The sequence below is a fragment of the Pomacea canaliculata genome, linkage group LG13 (genome assembly GCF_003073045.1).
Source record: "Pomacea canaliculata isolate SZHN2017 linkage group LG13, ASM307304v1, whole genome shotgun sequence".
In the NCBI taxonomy this organism is placed as follows: Eukaryota; Metazoa; Mollusca; class Gastropoda; order Architaenioglossa; family Ampullariidae; genus Pomacea; species Pomacea canaliculata.
This window is the reverse complement of record NC_037602.1, coordinates 17391467-17409287: the sequence shown is the minus strand read 5'-3', so window position 1 is coordinate 17409287 and position 17821 is coordinate 17391467. Positions and strand designations below refer to the sequence as shown.

The 17821-nt window shown below is 47.6% G+C and overlaps 1 protein-coding gene across 2 annotated transcripts in view; it reads left to right on the top strand.

Moving 5' to 3' along the window:
* The window catches only part of LOC112554584 (zinc finger protein basonuclin-2-like), a 35532-nt gene extending 20403 nt beyond the window's left edge, over positions 1–15129 (top strand). For both annotated transcript variants that reach the window (XM_025222427.1, XM_025222428.1), the window contains exons 4-5: positions 1299–1537; positions 11814–15129. In XM_025222427.1, coding sequence (XP_025078212.1) covers positions 1299–1537; positions 11814–14498 — 2924 coding nt within the window. In that variant the 3' untranslated portion in view covers positions 14499–15129. The remainder of the gene's footprint in view (positions 1–1298; positions 1538–11813) is intronic.
* The last annotated feature ends 2692 nt before the right edge of the window (positions 15130–17821 follow it).

Here is a 17821-nt window from a genome sequence, read left to right as displayed (position 1 = left end):
TCTGGTCTTTACCATCTGCTTCTGTGAAATTCCCAGGCGTGCACAAACAGCCATTTACAATAATTTAGCTGAACTGTTTGGAGTTTGCGGAGTACCGACTACCGAGTGCTGAGATCTCTTACTTTAACATAGTATACGATTATTAGTATATTATTATACGATTTCTATTCAAATGTCTGTAAACTGCATGGAGTTGTCTCTGATTATATACAAATGTCACCTAACAAAGGTTGGTGGCTTGCCTTCCAGCCAGCACATCCGTCTTCAGCATTCAAGGTTTCTTCTGTGGTTAATTCACACTAAGCTCATAGACTATGTCGTACCCTGCGGACACCCGTCATTGGACTCTTTGGGTATTGACAAGCATAAGCGCCCTATCTGGGTAGAATCCGTCACCGTTAGGTCTATGTCTGATTATTCATACTTTTATCATTTTGCTTATTTCGTTGTTAACCGTCGCACCGGAGGGCCATGGTGCTATTTACCACCTGCGATCTGTTTGATTAGGAACATTCGCCTCACTGCACACTTAGGTAGTGTGGTCTTAGAGTTAACATTAATAATTTCACCGTGTCCTGATGGGTGCCTCAGCTCTCTGTGACACTTCTCACCCACATCTCTATCAGGATGTCATAATATGTTATTGACAACTGCTCATCATTCTGTTTCCTTGATGCTGTTTGTCAGCCAGCGTTTTCTCTTTTCTTTTGGGAAGCCTGTGATTTGTATAGGTCTGCCATGCATAACAATCATTCATTTACAATCGCAAACACAGAATGCTTGTCATCAGAATATGCATTGTTCCACATTATACCATCCAGCAACCACCTTTTACACATCACATGCTTAATAGCAATCGTTGATTCAAAGCAGTGAATAAAGGCTAGTCATCACACGATTTTTAACACTGAATTTACCTCACCATGACATGCATCAAACATTAAATACTATTGCGAGACTTAAAGAACTACTGGATGAGCATTGTTTTCTCTAATGACTGGGTAAAGCTTAGTGCAAGATACTCTTTTCTGAAATCCTTCTTTCGTTCTCGAAATATACGCATACAAACATCACCGTAAACAAAAAGAGAAATCAGCATTTCTATACGGCTAATTAACAAATGTTCCATGCTCTCCCATTGGCTTACGCATCTCGAGAACCCAAAGGGAATATTTGAGTAGACATGAAAATAGTATCATAAAATAAGCTTTAGAAAATTCCAACAGACTAGTCTAAATCAAAGAATTCTCAAGAGTTTTTTCCCCTGTTCCTAACGCACTCCGCTTGGACTGTTTCAGCGCTGGACAAGCTCGGCTACCAACACGCATTTAACCTGGGGATGCAGGTGGAGGTCGTTCAGCCAAACATCGTGTTCGACATCGCCAGCCTGATGCTGTACGGGTCACAGGCCACGCCCGTGCGTCTCAAGATTCTGCTGGACCGTCTCTTCAGTGTGCTGCAGCATGAAGAGGTGCTGCAAGTGCTGCACGGTTTTGGCTGGTCTTATGAAGACTACGCCAGGGGCTATATACTGCAGGTAAGAGATATATGGATTTTCTGTTCAGCTTTTTTTTTAAAATTATTATTATGGACAAAGTGTTGTATATGCATTGTGCGCTTGTGTGCGAGATGTATATGAGCATGTTTGTGCCTGCTTCAGTCTCCTGTGCTTTTGTTTAAGAGGCGATCGTACATTTATCGGTTCTGATCCGTGGAGCAACGTTTAATCTATCGCCCCTTATAAAAGCTACATAAAAGTAAGGAAGAAATGTGATAGACAAAATATTATAACGATACAAAGTGGTTATAGAACGTCAGCATGCTTCACAGCCACTTAGCAGCTGCTTTCTCACAGTTATCTTTTAGCCGTTTTGTGTAAATCTCTTTCCGCAAATTTCCTGAACTATTTTTTGTCTTTCTCCTTTTTTTCCGTCCTAAAGCATTCACCTTTCTTGGTGCACGCTTTCCGCCACGACTTTGTCCATCGATTATTTCCCTTGTCAAATACAAAAAATCAAAGTTAAAAAGCAGATTTTGTGTTCACTTATCGACGTTGCAAATAATATACAATACAATTTACTTTCGCCAGGTACCCACCCTTTGCCCGCTCTCATTGTTTTGTGTGTATGAGTGTTTTGTTTGTTTCTGAAACATTTGTCGTACTGGGGCCGTGTGCTAGAAGTTAACAGTTTGCTAAACTATCGGCTGAGCCGGTTAGCCAGGTGAAGAACTTATGGCCCTTGCACTGTCACGCTAGCAGCACCAGACTCCTTTATTCTACGCCTGGCCGGCAGACAGCTATTGACTTCGTACAGTCTGTCATCTCTGTAGTCTTGTCTCGTGAATAGAGTTAGCACGTGCCGATATAGACACTTGTCAACGTCTGACATCATCACAAAGCGTTATTTCTCTAGTTATCCCCAATGGCGGTGACTGCACGTGCAACATGGCTGTCGAAGGTACCCTAGCATCACTGTGACATGATTATCTCTAAGCACTAGCCAAGCCTTGTGATAAGTCGACTTACTTGTCTAGTGTATTATCTTCTTAGATTATTGTGAAGTAATTCTGACCAGATAAATAGAGGCTGCTTCTCTCTATTACCCCCACCCAACGCACACACAAAAATAAAGCTTGTAGAAAATGGTGTACAGCAGTGTAAGACAACTGTCTCAAAGAAGTCGGCCACTGCTGCCTTTGTACTAACAGTAGCCGTTGGTGTGTGAGCGGAAGCTGGCAAAGCATCCTGGAGTTAACGGTCTTGGACGGCTTGAGGCTCGTGTAGGTGGTCCCCGTATGGTAAACACGGATGGTGGCGGCGGCCTTTGCCTGTCCCGCCTGATGACACCCTTATCTCAGCGTCTACAGCTAATGACTATCGTCTCGTTCCGGCTCCTATCAGTGTGCTGATGGGCAATGTGTGGCTTAGAGTACACCTTCTCCCACCCTTCCCACGACTCGGCACAAGCCCGCCAACATCTTAGGCTTTCCTTTGGACGGTTTCCTTGTTCGGAGGACAAGACAGATGTTGCACTGTTTGAACATAAAACATGTTGTGTGGTCAGTTCATATCTTAATCTAAGCCTGGGGCAAGTTTTCGTGACTTCTGGGCTTGCTTGTCAGCTGCCTGTAGAAAGGCTTTAGTTTGTCCAGAGTTCACCTACCGAGACTGAATTTGCTGAAGCCAAGATGACACATGTCACGTCGTTAGTTGCTGTCACCGACTTGAGCAGCTAATGTTTGATAATAAATTTGCCGTCCTCATACTTCCTGTAGTGAGTTCTAATTACTTTGGATATTAGGGATTTGGCATACTGAAAAAACACCGTTCAAAATTCAACCAGCATGTATATCAGATTTTGAAAGGCCTTCCACGATGTCGTGACCCTTTCCAAATAGGTCATACTGAGACTCCTGTAATGTTTAGGGATCTGCTTAATACATTTTACTCCCTGGAGCTCAATAAAACAACAGGGACGTTAATTCTGAAGATCAAACTTACTTAACACGACATGCTCACCGTTTTTACTTGTGCTAAATCATGGGACCAGCAGTTGGAGTCCATTGCGCCCTTTGCGAGGACAACTCGAATGACTGCTTTTTTTCTTTATAAAACTTGCTTTGCTTTGTGACACCGATGCTCTCTCAGTACTATAAGCTGCTTGTAAATTTCAGAGTACGATGGAGCCAGGTGTAGGGGATGACAACACAAATATTTGTGCAACCCACCCATGATCTACTGTTTTTTTTCCAAGTTTCCGAAGCTGGCAGAGAACCAGCTGATGGATGTGTTGTTGTTGAAAACATGTCTCCTTCAAAAAGATGTAAACCGTTTGAAGAAAAATATGTAGGGGTTAGGATATGCATCATGGCAGTATGTTCAAGTTGTCTAGGAAACGCACCGATTCCCTCACATTTCCTGATCTTACCTAGAGAAGGTTGTGTTCTCTCCGCTAGAACCTCGGCGTCACTGGCGGCTCAATGGTAAGGTTACACTGTGCCAGCTCGAGAGTCTTTCATCTTGTCTGTGACGACTCGCCTGCCGACCCTGGCACGTACCGCAGAGAAAAATCCCCACCAGCTCAAAGGGTCTCCACCAAGTACATCGTGTTAGCCTCCCCCCACCTCCAAGTGTAGAGCGGAGGTGTGCTCTACAGATGTCTGTGAGTGGAAGAAGCAGGCGGAGGGAGTGGGAGTCTGGTCTTCGAGCGCCGAACAGCTCGGCGACCGGCTGTTTTCACAAAAATCGGTGAACTTGTGAAAGTCTATTGCCGTGATTTTACCTGAGCGGAAGTAGCACTTCCGTCATGCATGGCAAACGCCCTGTAACGCACAGCACAGTGAGGCGAACACTGGCCTAGTGAACACTTCATCTTATTGGGGAGGAGAGCACTGAGCAAGGATGCTCAGTTCGTGACGAAAACTCACTGAATGCATCCCGCCTGGCTTGTGTTTCTCTAGCATGCCCTTTTGTCGCCTCGCGCATGGGCGTGTTCTTATTGTTATGTGCATTCGTGCACGCTGTCCCGTCCCTCTCCTTGGCACAGTGGGACTTGCTCTTCGACACCGAGCTAGCTTTGAAGCCTTTCAATACCCATACTCGTGTTTGTCGGTGCGTGTTGCAATCTCATTTTGCGTCTTTTCTTCAGGTCGTCTCTCTCACACACACATACACACAATTACACACCCACAAACAACCTATTTTTAATCCACCTTCCCCTTCTTTCGACACGACATTTTTCTCAAAAGTTGGTCACTGACAATGTAGTAGCTGAACCTGCCTACAGAAAGATCCAATTCTTCTTCCGTAGCAACAACTACTGTTAAGAGCAGAAAGTATTTACCGTGATAAATATGACGTAGATAAGCAAGAGCAATCTACATAAAGAACAGTGTTGGTAAACAAGTCAGTGTAACGGGCCCTGCCTTGGTATCTTTGTCCACGGTGACGCAGAGCGGGAAATCTGGCGGGGTGCGTCGTCTGGCAGCACGATAAAAGGTCGGGCACGCCGCAGTCAACAGCTGTAGGAGCGTGTGTGCGTCTGTCTCACCTCCTTACTGCGTAACCCAAGAAGCCACGCGCGGGAGTTCAGATACGCCAAAGGGGGTGAGGGGGTGGAGAGGAGGGGAAGGGCTGTGAGAACGCAAGTAAAGCGGGTGGGAGAGAGGGAGGGGGTTAGTGCACGACATCCTAGGCCACTACTTACAGCAAGTTCTTGGAGGCTCGCTCTGACGACTTGTACACACGAGGGCTCTCGGTGTGTCAGAACACCGGAGGAGAGCTGGACGAGATGATGAACGCTCACCAATGACGTCACAGAATTTTTGTTGAAGGTGATGCAGACACGGCAGCAGACGTTGCCATGATGAAGTCAATTTGCCTTTTTAACTTAAAAAACTCCTCACCACCTCTTGAATTACCTGCCAGGCAGATTGTAAATTTATTTTGTAAAATTTTGTTGACATCTAGTCGTCTGTCAGGCTATGCCAGTCGGTGCCGTGGAATGTGGCAAGTGGTGTGGTTCTAATTTTTTTTTCCTCCTCTTTGAAATCACTTCCTTATCGGACTTTTGGGGGGGAAATGCTGATATGGTGTCGTGCTGATTCTGTCTGTTCTTGTACTCTCCCTGCACCCGCTTCTCGCTTCATGAATCCTGCGGCACATGTCGAGACTTTGAATCAGATAGAAACTCTCACCTTTTATCACCCACCCTTCTTGTGTCTTAACACACATCTTCAAGACCTCGGTACAGAGTCTTTTGCCTGTCTTGTGTACCGCGCTTCTGACATATGCCCGGCATCCGTCTTCTACCGCTCCCCCCACCAAACCCTCAACCCCTGGCACACCCCGCAGTTGTTTTTGTCATTCATCTGCAAGCTTGTATCTGATAGTTCCTATTTTAAGCCTTTTATTCACAGCATTCAAGAATCGCAACGCTCTGGTCCTTATCTGCGGAACGCTGATGTTGTTTGCACTTTCTCTGGTGACATCATTCTGTGACATCACCTATTACGTATTGTTTACCTACAGCAGTGCCCAGTCATCTGCGGAGCCGTTACTCAGACTGTAAAAAACGGATTCCATGTTTTGTCGGATGACTTCAGCACCGAGATAAGTGTGTGCTCACCTAGGTTTTGCACACTGCTTCAATCCTTCAGCTCTAGTAACAACGACAGTCCTGCCAGCCAAATACCGCGGGTCCCGTCAAACCAATCCCAGTTATTGTGATATGTGAACACTCAACTTGTGTGTGAACGGATGTGTGTGTGGTGCACCTTCGAGGGGTGCCCGCTGGCGGGTCACTATTTGTTGTCTACTATGTGACTTGCTGGGGAGTGGGGAGGATGTGGGAGGTAAAGGTTCGAGGTGGCTGGCGATCTAATTTTCTGGCTCCGCTCTAGGACGCAGAAAAGCGGTGGGCCAGGTAAACAGGGTAAAGGAGTGAAGGGCTGTGAAGGTGAGAGTGAGCGGGTCTTGAGGTTGGTGCTGCTGCTGTCTGAGCGTGCTGGCAGCAGACAACAAACACAAAACCGCGACACAGACCCAGTGGTGCCAGACCATCCAGGTGATGATGATGATGCTAGGTAAAGCGTGGCAACCACATCTTTACCTGTGATGTGATCTCTTTTCCCTCGCTTTCTCTTTGTGTGTGTGTGCACGCGCATAAGAGAACTTTGTGTTGGTACATGTGTGTGTATGTGAGAGAGATAGAGGCGTGCAGGAACTTAACACGCGGCATGATGTCGGCAGCCTCGCTGTCTTTCTCCACCTGGCCTGGACCCTGACAGATGCCTCCTTTCCATTACTCCTCCCTTCCACTCGTGGTGTTCCGTCTTTGCTTAAGTTTAAAGTTTTTTTTTTTTTTTGTTGTCTCCTCTCATCCTCTACCCCATCCCCTAGTACCCACCTACCCCTCTTCTCACCCGTGTGGCTGTGCGTTGTCTTGTCTTACTGGCGGTCCCGGCGGCAGGGCTCATCTGCCTATCGGTGATGTAGGGCGAGCAGGGGCCGTGTGCGCACAGTCCTCTGATGCTCGCGCCAACCTTCTTCCCAGTCTTTCGAACAACAGTCGTCCTGTACACGGCATCCTGGAGTCGCGACTGCCGCGAAAGTGCCATTAAAAACGCCAGTGCTTGAGCTCCGATAATAAGGCCAAGACGGTCCCTGACGCAGAGGTAGTGTGGCACATCTTGTGGCCCCGTAGGCGGCATACCGACCGGCGCACCTTAACTTCTCCTGCCGTGCGACGAACTACTCATCGAAACTACGCCTGCATTCCCTTTACCCTCCTCCCTTCCTCCCTCCCACACCCGTTTACTACCTTCTCGTTCAAAGCGACTTGTTTTTCATCACTTCATTTATCTTACATCATCTTCATGGCTTTTGCCATCACTTTCCCACACATTATTTTTACTTTCTTCACATACACGTGGTCAGCAAACAGCTGGTCTCATCCATTTCTTTGTGCGTGTGTTCGTGTGTGTATATTTTCTTTGAATGATCACTGTTCTTCAAAAGGTGTACGCACAATTTCAACTGAGTTCAGGTGGTCTCGCGGACTCGTCATCTGCAAATAATTGTTAGTCCACCTGACTGTTGGCCAGAAGCCAGCAGACAGGTTTAAAGGCAGTCACAGCCATTTGCTTCCGCTGTCTTACCTGTAAGTTTTTTTCGCCTGCTTGTGTGGTAGCGAGCGATGAAGATTTAAAATTTGATGCTTCCCTGCGTCCTGTTCAAGATTCACTGCCTCGGTAGCGCTGTGTGTGTCTGTGTGTGTGTGCTAGGGTGAAGGGGGACATACAGTCACTGATCGCTGCCAGATGATGCTCTTTGATACATCGTGTAGTGGCAACAACTAATAGCAGGAAAGTAAACACTGCTCACTCATTTGGCAGTGCGTCGCTGCCAGGCTTGATGACCGAGTCCAGGCGGCTGCTGGCCTTGAGAGCGGGCACGCACTGACTGGTTCCTGGCACACCACCATTCCTCGCTCGCCCCTTGACAGCCGCACGCCAACAGATGTTGAGAACCGGAGTCGTGTGTCGGGTTCTCCGGGACAAACTATTCCATTGAAGGAGAGGGCCAGCGCCCTTTCTTTTCCCTCCCTTACCCCGTCCACCCCGCACCCAGCAAGTGCCATCATTCATAGCAGACTTTCAGCAGGACCATATCACGGCTGTAGGCGGAAGCGTGACTAGCACACTGACATGTCCGCTGGCCGCTAGTGCGGCTGGGAGGCTGGTCGTCAACTTCTGTCCCTCCCAACTCTGACTGAATGCCTCTGCTCCCGGTCCTTGCTTTGGAAGAAGCAGATTAGCTAAACACTCAATAGATTTCCTAATACATTTTCTTCTACACTGCACCAGACGGTCCATAACTTTAGATAGCTGAGCCTTCGTCAATAGTTGCTTACCAAACATCACTCTTTTGCGACATTCCTATCCACGTGACTTCTGACATTTAAAAAAAAAGCATCAGCCAGCTTCAGTTTACTGAAATGATTTCACCTTTCACACCCTCTGCCTCTCAGCTTAAACGGGGGTGGTGAGAAGGAGATGTAAGCTAGATACCTTTTACGGATAAGAGAAGGCATGGACGGTTAGAATCACTTTCATCACACCTTTGAAAAACTGCGAGCTCCCAGGTTAAGCTATCAATTATTACGCCCTCGTATCTTTCACGCAAGTGCCAAGTCCACCTGGCCCTTAGCAAATGACAAGCTGCAAACCGGATCCGGAGTAGATGAGATGAATAAATGTATATATAGTTTAATTAGATGATCAATTTTCATTTTCTTTCATCTTAATCGACTGCAGAATCGCTGAAGTGATAAGTATCTAAGTTTGGAGCAATGTTGGAAACACTTTTCTCGCATTTCTGCGTCAGAACTGCACAAAAAGGAGATAATGCTGCTTATAAGGAGATTGATTCTGTGTATTCTGTTTCTCAGACTTTTTCTTCCTCTGTCGCTTGCAGTAAGACTCGGAAGATACCAACATTTTACCTGTCACTTTCGTCAGCTAATGACATCAGAGGTCAGGTCTCGAACTCTGTGCGGGGTGTTGATGTATGACGGGTAGAACCTGTTGCCGAGCTTGACGCATGCTCAGAAATTAAGGCAGGACAAAGAAGGACTGGGTCCCTAACTTTAAACTAAGCGTATGGCGGCCCATGCATGATAGATGGCGGGTGCTAGAACACGCAGGCAAAATCAGACTGCGTGGCACAGAAAGGGCAGTTCACGGTAAAAGACAGCCCAGCAGATAGAGCGATAAGTGGGGGCGAGAGGGGGTCACTGCCGTCTTACTGCTTCTACTCCTCCCACTCACCCGAGGGGCTCACTTCCGGGCTGTCACCATCCGAGCAGGCTGAACAGAAGCCATCTGTGGAAGCAGGACAGGCCTCTACTGTCCCGCTGGTTGCATGGTTCGTTCCTCGCCGTCTCCTTCCTGCACCTCCCCACCCGTCGACTTCACCGTCCCCCTTCCTTGGTCTTGGCGTGGTGTCTGGTTTCAAGCAGCAAAGGGCGTGGGTAAAAGTGAGGGAGGGGGAAGAATCGAGGGTTAGTAGCAGAAGGGAGCGGGAAACGGGAGGGCTTTGCGAGGGGACACGGGAAGTGGGAAGAGAAGGTAGAGGACACATTGCAGAAAGCCTTTGTCTAAAAGAACGGCGGGTGCGAGGTGTTAGGAGGGTCATATGGCTTGGAGAAGGAGTTGGTGCCAGACCTGACACTGCCATCAACATGTCAACGGGGATCCCGGGACACAGGCGCTCTCCTGTTGCGCGCGAGCTGTGCAGCTGGGTCGCCACGGTGCAACGACAAAATGGAGCTGGCTGTTGCTGGCGAGAGAGCGATAATAGTCCTGTCGCTGATAAGGGTAGGGAGCGGGGTTCTGACGTACACTGGCAGCAGTTTCTTACACATGACACGGGCGACAACTTGCAGCATTGTATGTCGTCGCCAACTCAGTACGCCTGTGGAACCTGGAGTTACCTCCCTCGGTAACCAGCAACTATTTCACAACCCTTTTTTCGTAAAAAAAAAATAATCGTTATAATGACAAAGTTTTTCTTTTCTCAACACACGTAAATAACATCAGCAAGGTAGATCTTTGCTTTTTTTAAATATACAGAAAGACAGTGTCCTGTTGAAAGGTGAGTTACGATGTTTCTAGAATACTGGTGCCAAAGGCCCTGATTACTTTCTGTTCCAAGAACGACAGTAAGTGAAGGATGGAGGGGGAAGAGGATGAGGTCAAGAAAGGTCGAAGGCAGAGATAAGGGGCGCTGTTTTCTTAATGGCTTTCCGAGGGACCACAGCGAGGGTGAAAGTTCAAGGTCAGCTGCTCCTGCAGCGTGCCCACGTCGGGTCTGGTGTCGCTAGGCTCCACGTATGTGTTGGCTGAAGATTTGGCTGCGACACAAGGACGCCTTTCTGGGAGCCAGGAGCGATTTGCGCGGCGAGCAGATAACTCTGACTGGCAAGGGGAGGGCATCGAGTATCCGCCACCTGAGGGGCGACGCTCAGAGATGAAGGAAAGAGGACAGAAGAGTCATTCACGCTGTGGGCTGACGACTCGAGGCCGTCGAACAGAGCTCATGTTATAAACGATGGTGCAACAGAACACCCGCTCCTTGTAGACAGCCTCAGATGCACTGTTCTCGTCTCCACCACCTTTGGCGAGGGAAAGAAAGAGAATGTAATATCTTTGTGTATTACTGCTAGATTCGACACAATCACGACAAGTCTATTTTTGTTGCTGTTGTGAACTTTCGGTCAGAAACAGAATATGCACTGCCTCTGGGGGGTGCCAATCCTTACTCGGCGACAAGCAAGACTTAAAAGAGTATATCAGATTCTTCATTAGTAGAATAGGACGGCTGGTCAGGTGGCGTATTACAGTGCAAGCCTTGTTACAGCAGTAAGAGACAAGACATCTCTCCACACCTCTGTTCATTCATAAAACAGGGGAACAGTGGCGCCGCAGAAGGGAGCATCTCATGCATGGGATGTGAGACGGGCGTGCAAGAACAAGCCCAGTGTGTAGGGCGCTTCCAGGCTTCTTTCTACTGTTTTCTTTCCCTCATGACAGTGCGCGCGCAATCTTTATGGGAGACAAAGATGCTTTTACACTTGCATACACACAACAAATAGGAAATTATCTCAAGAAATTGCGTGTATTGGTCTGCGATTTCGAATTTCGGCGCGCGCAAGTTCACCGCCTCGCCTGCGCGGCTTGTGCGTGACCTTTCTGAGATAGAAGATACAGCGTCACGAATACAGTAATGAATAAACATTTCAGATAACAGATTTTTTAAACGTAAGTGGGTTTCTGATAACGTAACAAAGAATATTATGGGATGCATCTGTGCTTTCTCCCGTGGTTTTAGTTTTTCTTTTGTTCCTCATTATTTTTTTCTCTTCATCTGTATCTGACTCTGTTTGGCGGGGAGGTTCGTGCGTACGTGTGCGCGCACCACACCGACAGTCGACCGATCAGGATGCATGTCACTACACCATCAAAATAATAACGTTCGAAAATGTTTTAAACGCTACAGACCTGACATTCAATACGTTTAATTTTAGTATGAGCTCCTCGCTAGAGATGACTGAGATTGGCGTGTCATGCTCCATGAAAAAGTCTGCTATGACATTAAACATACTTTTCTGATGGAGATCCAAATAATGTTCATTTGTCTTCGGGTACTTCATATAAATATCAGAAATAAACAAGTAAAGTATTTACGAATTGCTTGTATGCAAAAACAATTGCGGCTGGTTAACTGCATCTTTTTTATTTCCCTTTTGCAGGACAGTGCAGGGAGAGTTTTGGACAAGTGGTCACTGGCCACCCGCGAGGAGGAGCAGGTCATCCTTCAGCAGTTTCTCCGGTTCGGCGAGACGAAGGCCATAGCTCAGGAGATTATCCTGCAGGAGACCAGGGACAAACAGGATGCTTACAGCAAGCAGGCCACCAGAGCTGAGTCGGAGATCAAGAAGTTCATCGAGCGAAGCAACTTGACCATGCAAAGCTTCATGAAACTGGAGCCGCGCCAGATGTTTGGCGGTCGTCTGCCCTTTATCTCCCCGCCGAGTGCGCACATTTTGACGTCACCAATCATCACGCAGACGTCATATTCGCCGTCACGTGATAGCGGTGCGCGGCCGCTCAGCCTGACCACGAGTCCTGCAGCGACCTCCACCCCACTGGTCACCCCTCCAATGAGCCGCCTACAGAACCTGCAGCCTTACGACTTCCGCCGCGACCACAACAACGCCAGTCCCGCCAACAGCCCAAACTCCACGGACAAAGTGCCAGCCGCATTGCCGGCCTCCTCGGTACCGTCATCAGCCGTCACGGCAGCTGCAGCAGTAGTGGCGGCAGCGGCAAGCAGCGCAAGTGCCGCACGTCGCTCGCCCATATCTGACAGTCCCCGGAACCTGAGTACCACGCCCTCGTCAGTGCACTCGGCGCCTTCGCCGTCTGTGACTCCTCATAAGATCGTGACCCAAGATGGCGACCTAAGCACGGCTGGGTACTCAGGGGACTCGGACGATGACCAGTCCATGGGTGCCATCGACTATTCTACTCGGGAGGACCCGGACTCGCCGCAGGACCTAGAACGAAAGGCCGCGGCCCGTCACCTGCGCAAATCCACAAATCCCATCAAGCGCCAGTGGATTCCTTCCGCCAGCTTCGGAAGCACGCTGGTTGGGCCAAACGGTAAGAAAAGAGTTCTGTGCACGGCCTGCAATAAGACGTTCTGCGACAAAGGCGCTCTCAAGATCCACTACAGCGCCGTGCACCTGAAAGAAATGCACAAGTGCACAGTGGAGGGCTGCAATATGATGTTCAGTTCCCGCCGCTCGCGGAACCGCCACAGCGCCAACCCTAACCCCAAACTGCACATGCCTCAGAAACGGAAGGACATTCCTGATGGTGGTGTCCTGAGCGACGAAAACCCCTCTGACAGTTCGCTGAGTGCCCCTCTTGCTACCTCTCCCGCCATGGTTGTAGCTCCCACACTGGTTGTCGCTGCAGCTCACCGTTCGGCTACATCGCTAGAGGTCAGCGGCTTGTTGCGTCCGGATTCTGCCTACTTCATGGAACTAGGTGCACAGTTTCCCTTCATTGCACCTCCAGAAAAGCGAATCAAGATGGAGAGCCAGGAGACGCCCACTGACCTCAGCAGCTCCACAGTCGGCGCGAGAATAGTGAGCATGGAGGTACTGCAAAATTTTAAGCTTGAGCCACGAAAGGACGAGGAGGAGATGGTGATACCAAAGGAAGACGCGTCGCCGAAGAGTGTCGACAACAACGGTTGCCTAGAGGCGGAACTAGACGTTGCCGCAGACGATGACACAGGAAGATTGGATGGCGGAGCTCAAAGAGGTGGCAACAGGCGCAAGAGCAATGCTCCCACACGGTGTGCCCAGAAGGAGGAACCTCTGGTGCTAAGCGATGACAATTCTGATGACAAGGAGCCAGGCATCAAGACCGCCGCTGCTGCTGCTGGAAGGACTCGAACCAGAACCCACCGTAGCAGCAAAGGGGAGGGAGAGAAGCAGGTTGAATCCAATCTTATCGCCGAGGCCAACTGTGGCGATAGTGAGCATAATGAAATGAATGAAACAGCTGCTGCGGACCAGGAGAAGACCAATAGTAATCTGCCACTAGCACTCGATAAGAAAGGTAAAGGGGCGCTCAACTTCCCTCAGATCGCTTCACTGCTTCTGGCGTCCAAAGAACTAAGAGAAGCAGACGATGACGATTCAGAAAACGAACTGGTCATCAACGGTGACGCTGACGACGAAGACGAGAAAGCAGCTTCAGACGACGTTACGCGAGAAAATGACAACGACCACAACCACAACAGCGTTTTGCGGCGAGACGACGACGTCGGTGATGAGGGAGAGTCGTACGGTTCTGATCCCTCACGCGATTCCGAGACGCTAGAAGGCGGAATGGGAAGCGAAGAAGGTAGCGAGATGTATGTGGACAAGGAAAACCCCCGAAAGTGCGCGTTATGTGGCAAGCTGTTCCAAAACCAGTTCTCCGTGAAGGTCCACTTCCAAAACGTTCACCTCAAGTTGATGCACGTGTGCACTGTGGATGGGTGTAGGGCTGCTTTCCCCTCCAAACGCAGTCGCGACCGCCACAGCTCCAACCTCAACCTTCACCGCAAGATGTTGTCTGGGGCCGATGCGAGCATGGACAGCACCGCTGACCCCACCCTGCGTCAGGACATTCTCAGCACTCTCTACGGAGCGGCTCACTTAGCCAGCACCGGTGTAGCCGTGTCCTCTAGCTTCCCCAATGGGGTGAACACCACTACCACAGTCCTGCTCCAGAAGCAGCGCTTTGCGAGACGTCGGCCAACAACAGGCTGGGGACGGAAGAAGCAGATGACAAAATGTCGGATGAAAGCGCTGGCGAAGAAAAGAGTGACACGGCTGTGGACGGCCAGGTGGTCCTTGACGGCAACGAGAAAATGAAGCTCAACAACAACGGCTACAACAGCGAAGAATACGCCGTCGTGGCAGAAGAGGATGTAGAGGAGGAGCAGATCGAAGAAGACGGCGAGCCAGTGACGACTGCAGCAGAATCTCGCGGCAGCTTTAGACGCGAAGACATGCCCATGCATCGCAAGCCTGTCTGCTGTGGCATGACCTTCCACACAGAGTCAGCCCTTAAAGAGCACTACAAGCTCCGGCACCCGAGCCAAATCGTCCCGAAGGCAGCTCGACCTGTTCCCGAGGCTCTGCTTTCCTCTCGTCGGCACCGCAGTCATAGGCACAAGAATGGCCTCCAGCGTCTGGTGACCACAGGCCGCAAGAATAGCTTCTCTTGAAAGCGACTGTCTGTAGCTTCTTCGTGGCACAAGTGTTGATTCTCTTGCCTTACGTCGCACATGCTTCGATCTTGGACTCCCGTGCATCTCACTTGGAGACACAGCCTTAACGGATGTATTCAGTCACATACCGTCTTCACAAATGATAAGTAACGAAAAACAAAACATATGACTTGTAGAGATTCATGGCTAGTCCTTGTCAGACTCTAGGCAGTGTAGTGGAAATGGTTCTGATATGGTTCTAGTAGATGCATGTGCCATGGCGTCTTTGCAATCATTCTCGTTTTAGTCCATCTAGAGTGTGCTTATGGAGAAAGAAACTGATTCCGAATTGGTGGTGAATACAGGTGTTTAATCCAAACTATGAATTAGCTTCTGACTTCACCAGCCTGTTCAGAGATTAACCTTGATTTCCTTGTGTGCCCTACACTTTCTTAAAATTTGGCCTCGCGGGTCCTGAGCAAGTTATCGCTCTCAAGACAAACTTTGACATGACACGAGATGCATTTAGCATGACCCTGTAGAACAGGCATGCACATACAAAATGCCAGTCTACAGAAATACCAAATTCAAGCACAAAGGAAAGGGGTTGGATCCCGTTATACGTACGGTCATTTGACCAACTGTATGATAAAATAAAATCTCAACAGTATTATTAGCTTCTCGTAATCTACAGTGCAATCTCTCATCTTGTTTTGTCCATGCATTTCCTTTGGAGGTTTCCGTTTGTTCTCTTGTACACAAAGTTACACAGTAACACGATTAAGCTGCATTTTGCATTTTTTTTCTCCTGTTTCTTTTCACACAAATGTAGATGATCTCAAGGTACGGTCTCAACGCATTTGTTGTTGACAGTAATTATTATTGATTGATACTTATCGATATTAATTTATAAGGGTGAATCTTTTATGCACCTGTCTGTAGCTATACAAGGCACATTCGATATGCAATAACAACCGCCACATCAAGCGTTTTTATGCACCTAACCCGAAGCCTGTTTCGGAAACGTGTGTTCAAGACTGTGTTGAGATGCATAATAATTCAATGCATAATTATGAGTATTCTGCTGTTTTATCGTTTTCGAACAACTGCACCAAATTGTAGAAACATTTGTTTGAGATTGGTTGTCTAGGTAGCTCTGGTAAAAGGATGCTATCTTTACATTCTCCTAACCATGTGTATAGTCTATGAACCATCTTGTAGAAAATGTGTCGTTGAGTGTTGTATTACATTTAAAATAAATTAACTATGCAATGTAGAGTCTTCAGATCGTACTAACATGTATAACGGCTATGTAACTAAATGTTAACCGTGTTTAGTGTAAGTAGGCAGCTGTCAATTTTCTTGTTTCAATGATCTTTGATATCTTGAGCTCTTTCGAGCGATGCAGATTTGCGTAAAAATACATCTTAGGAAGAAGCCCCTGTTTCTTTTTTCCCTTACAATGAACCTTCTGTTAAAATACTTTAACAGACAGAAAGTAAAGGTGACAAGTTTGATTTCACTGTCTTTATTTTATAGTCACCATCTGTTAGAGCCTTCGAACACAGTGATGCTTTCCACCGAATTTATTTCCGCCAAACAGTTAATAACAGTTAATATAAGGCGTTCTGAGAAATAGTGCACGAATAATATTTACTACTAGATCACCAGTTTTGTATCTTCAGGGCAAAGTCTTGCTTTGAGAATAGTTGTCAAACTGAATGCAAGGATAAGGTTGCCGATTAACAAAGCAAGGATAGATTGACATTTGAGCATCACCCCCTAGGTATACCATCTGGCATACCTGATGTCAGTGAGAGGAAATACTGCTAGTCTGTGACTGCCTGAAGTCGATCAGTTTCTGGTGAGATGAGATGCACAAAGCCTTGATTCATTCAGAGAAGATTGAAGTGGGATTCTACTGGGCAGTGGGAACCGACTGTCTGTAGACTGGGACCTGTGAGCCACTTCGTGACAACGGAAAGACGCTAAAAGTGAAGACGTGCATTCAAGCTTTGGCTTACCACTGTATTCTCATTGGTCGCCTGCAGCTGCTGATTTAAAAAAATAAGTGCAACATATTGTCCCCCAATTTTTTATTTATTTTTTATTTTTATTTTATATATATTTTTTTTTTTTTTTTTGCTGCTTCGTCGACAAGGCTTTACAATTGTTCATTGTACAAAAACAGTTTTTTTATGTGTACAAAAACAGTTTTTTTAATGGGGAAAAAACTGCTCCTTTCTAACGGCATCCAATCAGTATTCAATGTTTCTCAGCCATTTATCCCTTTTCATGACATTTTGTCAACAGCAAAGTCGAAAATAATTTGGTGATATAGCTCTTCCTGAAGTTGGCCCTACCGTATGGTTTGCAGACTCTGTCAAACAAACCCTTGGTTAAAAACAAGTTACCCCAGTGTTCGTATTCGGCCACCCTTCCTCAAATTTCCTGAAGCAGTCCAGGAACTTGTGGAAGGAAGCGGATGTGTTCGTTCCGCTGTGCGAGTAAGTTTATGCTGTTTACCTGAAAGCCATGCGCGAAGCGCAACTTGACTTTGTGAAGAAGTACAAACGGTTTAGCATGCACAAGTTTAGAAAGCACATCTGGAAGATTTAGGTTGTTGGTCTTTTTTTTTTTTTTTTTTTTAACTTTACAAGTTTCATACTCAGAAACCACGCATGGGTTCTAGAACTTTCGACTTCCCGGAGAAGATCGTCTGCATACATTACGTTTTGATATTGTTTTCGGCTCGCTGTTCGTTCACTTTCTGTCTCACACTGTGCATGTCTTTCGCATTAGCCAGCTGTCCTACAGGACACCATAGCTTCTAACTGGTCCAGCTTTGTGGTGTACAATTGATGTAGGATGTACTTCATAAGTTATACATATCGTGGGTGCTCAAGTCAGCGGAGAGTATGTAGATTTTTTGTTCGGTGAGCGATCACAACATGGTGTGTACACTCAGGTAATCGGGAGAAAGTA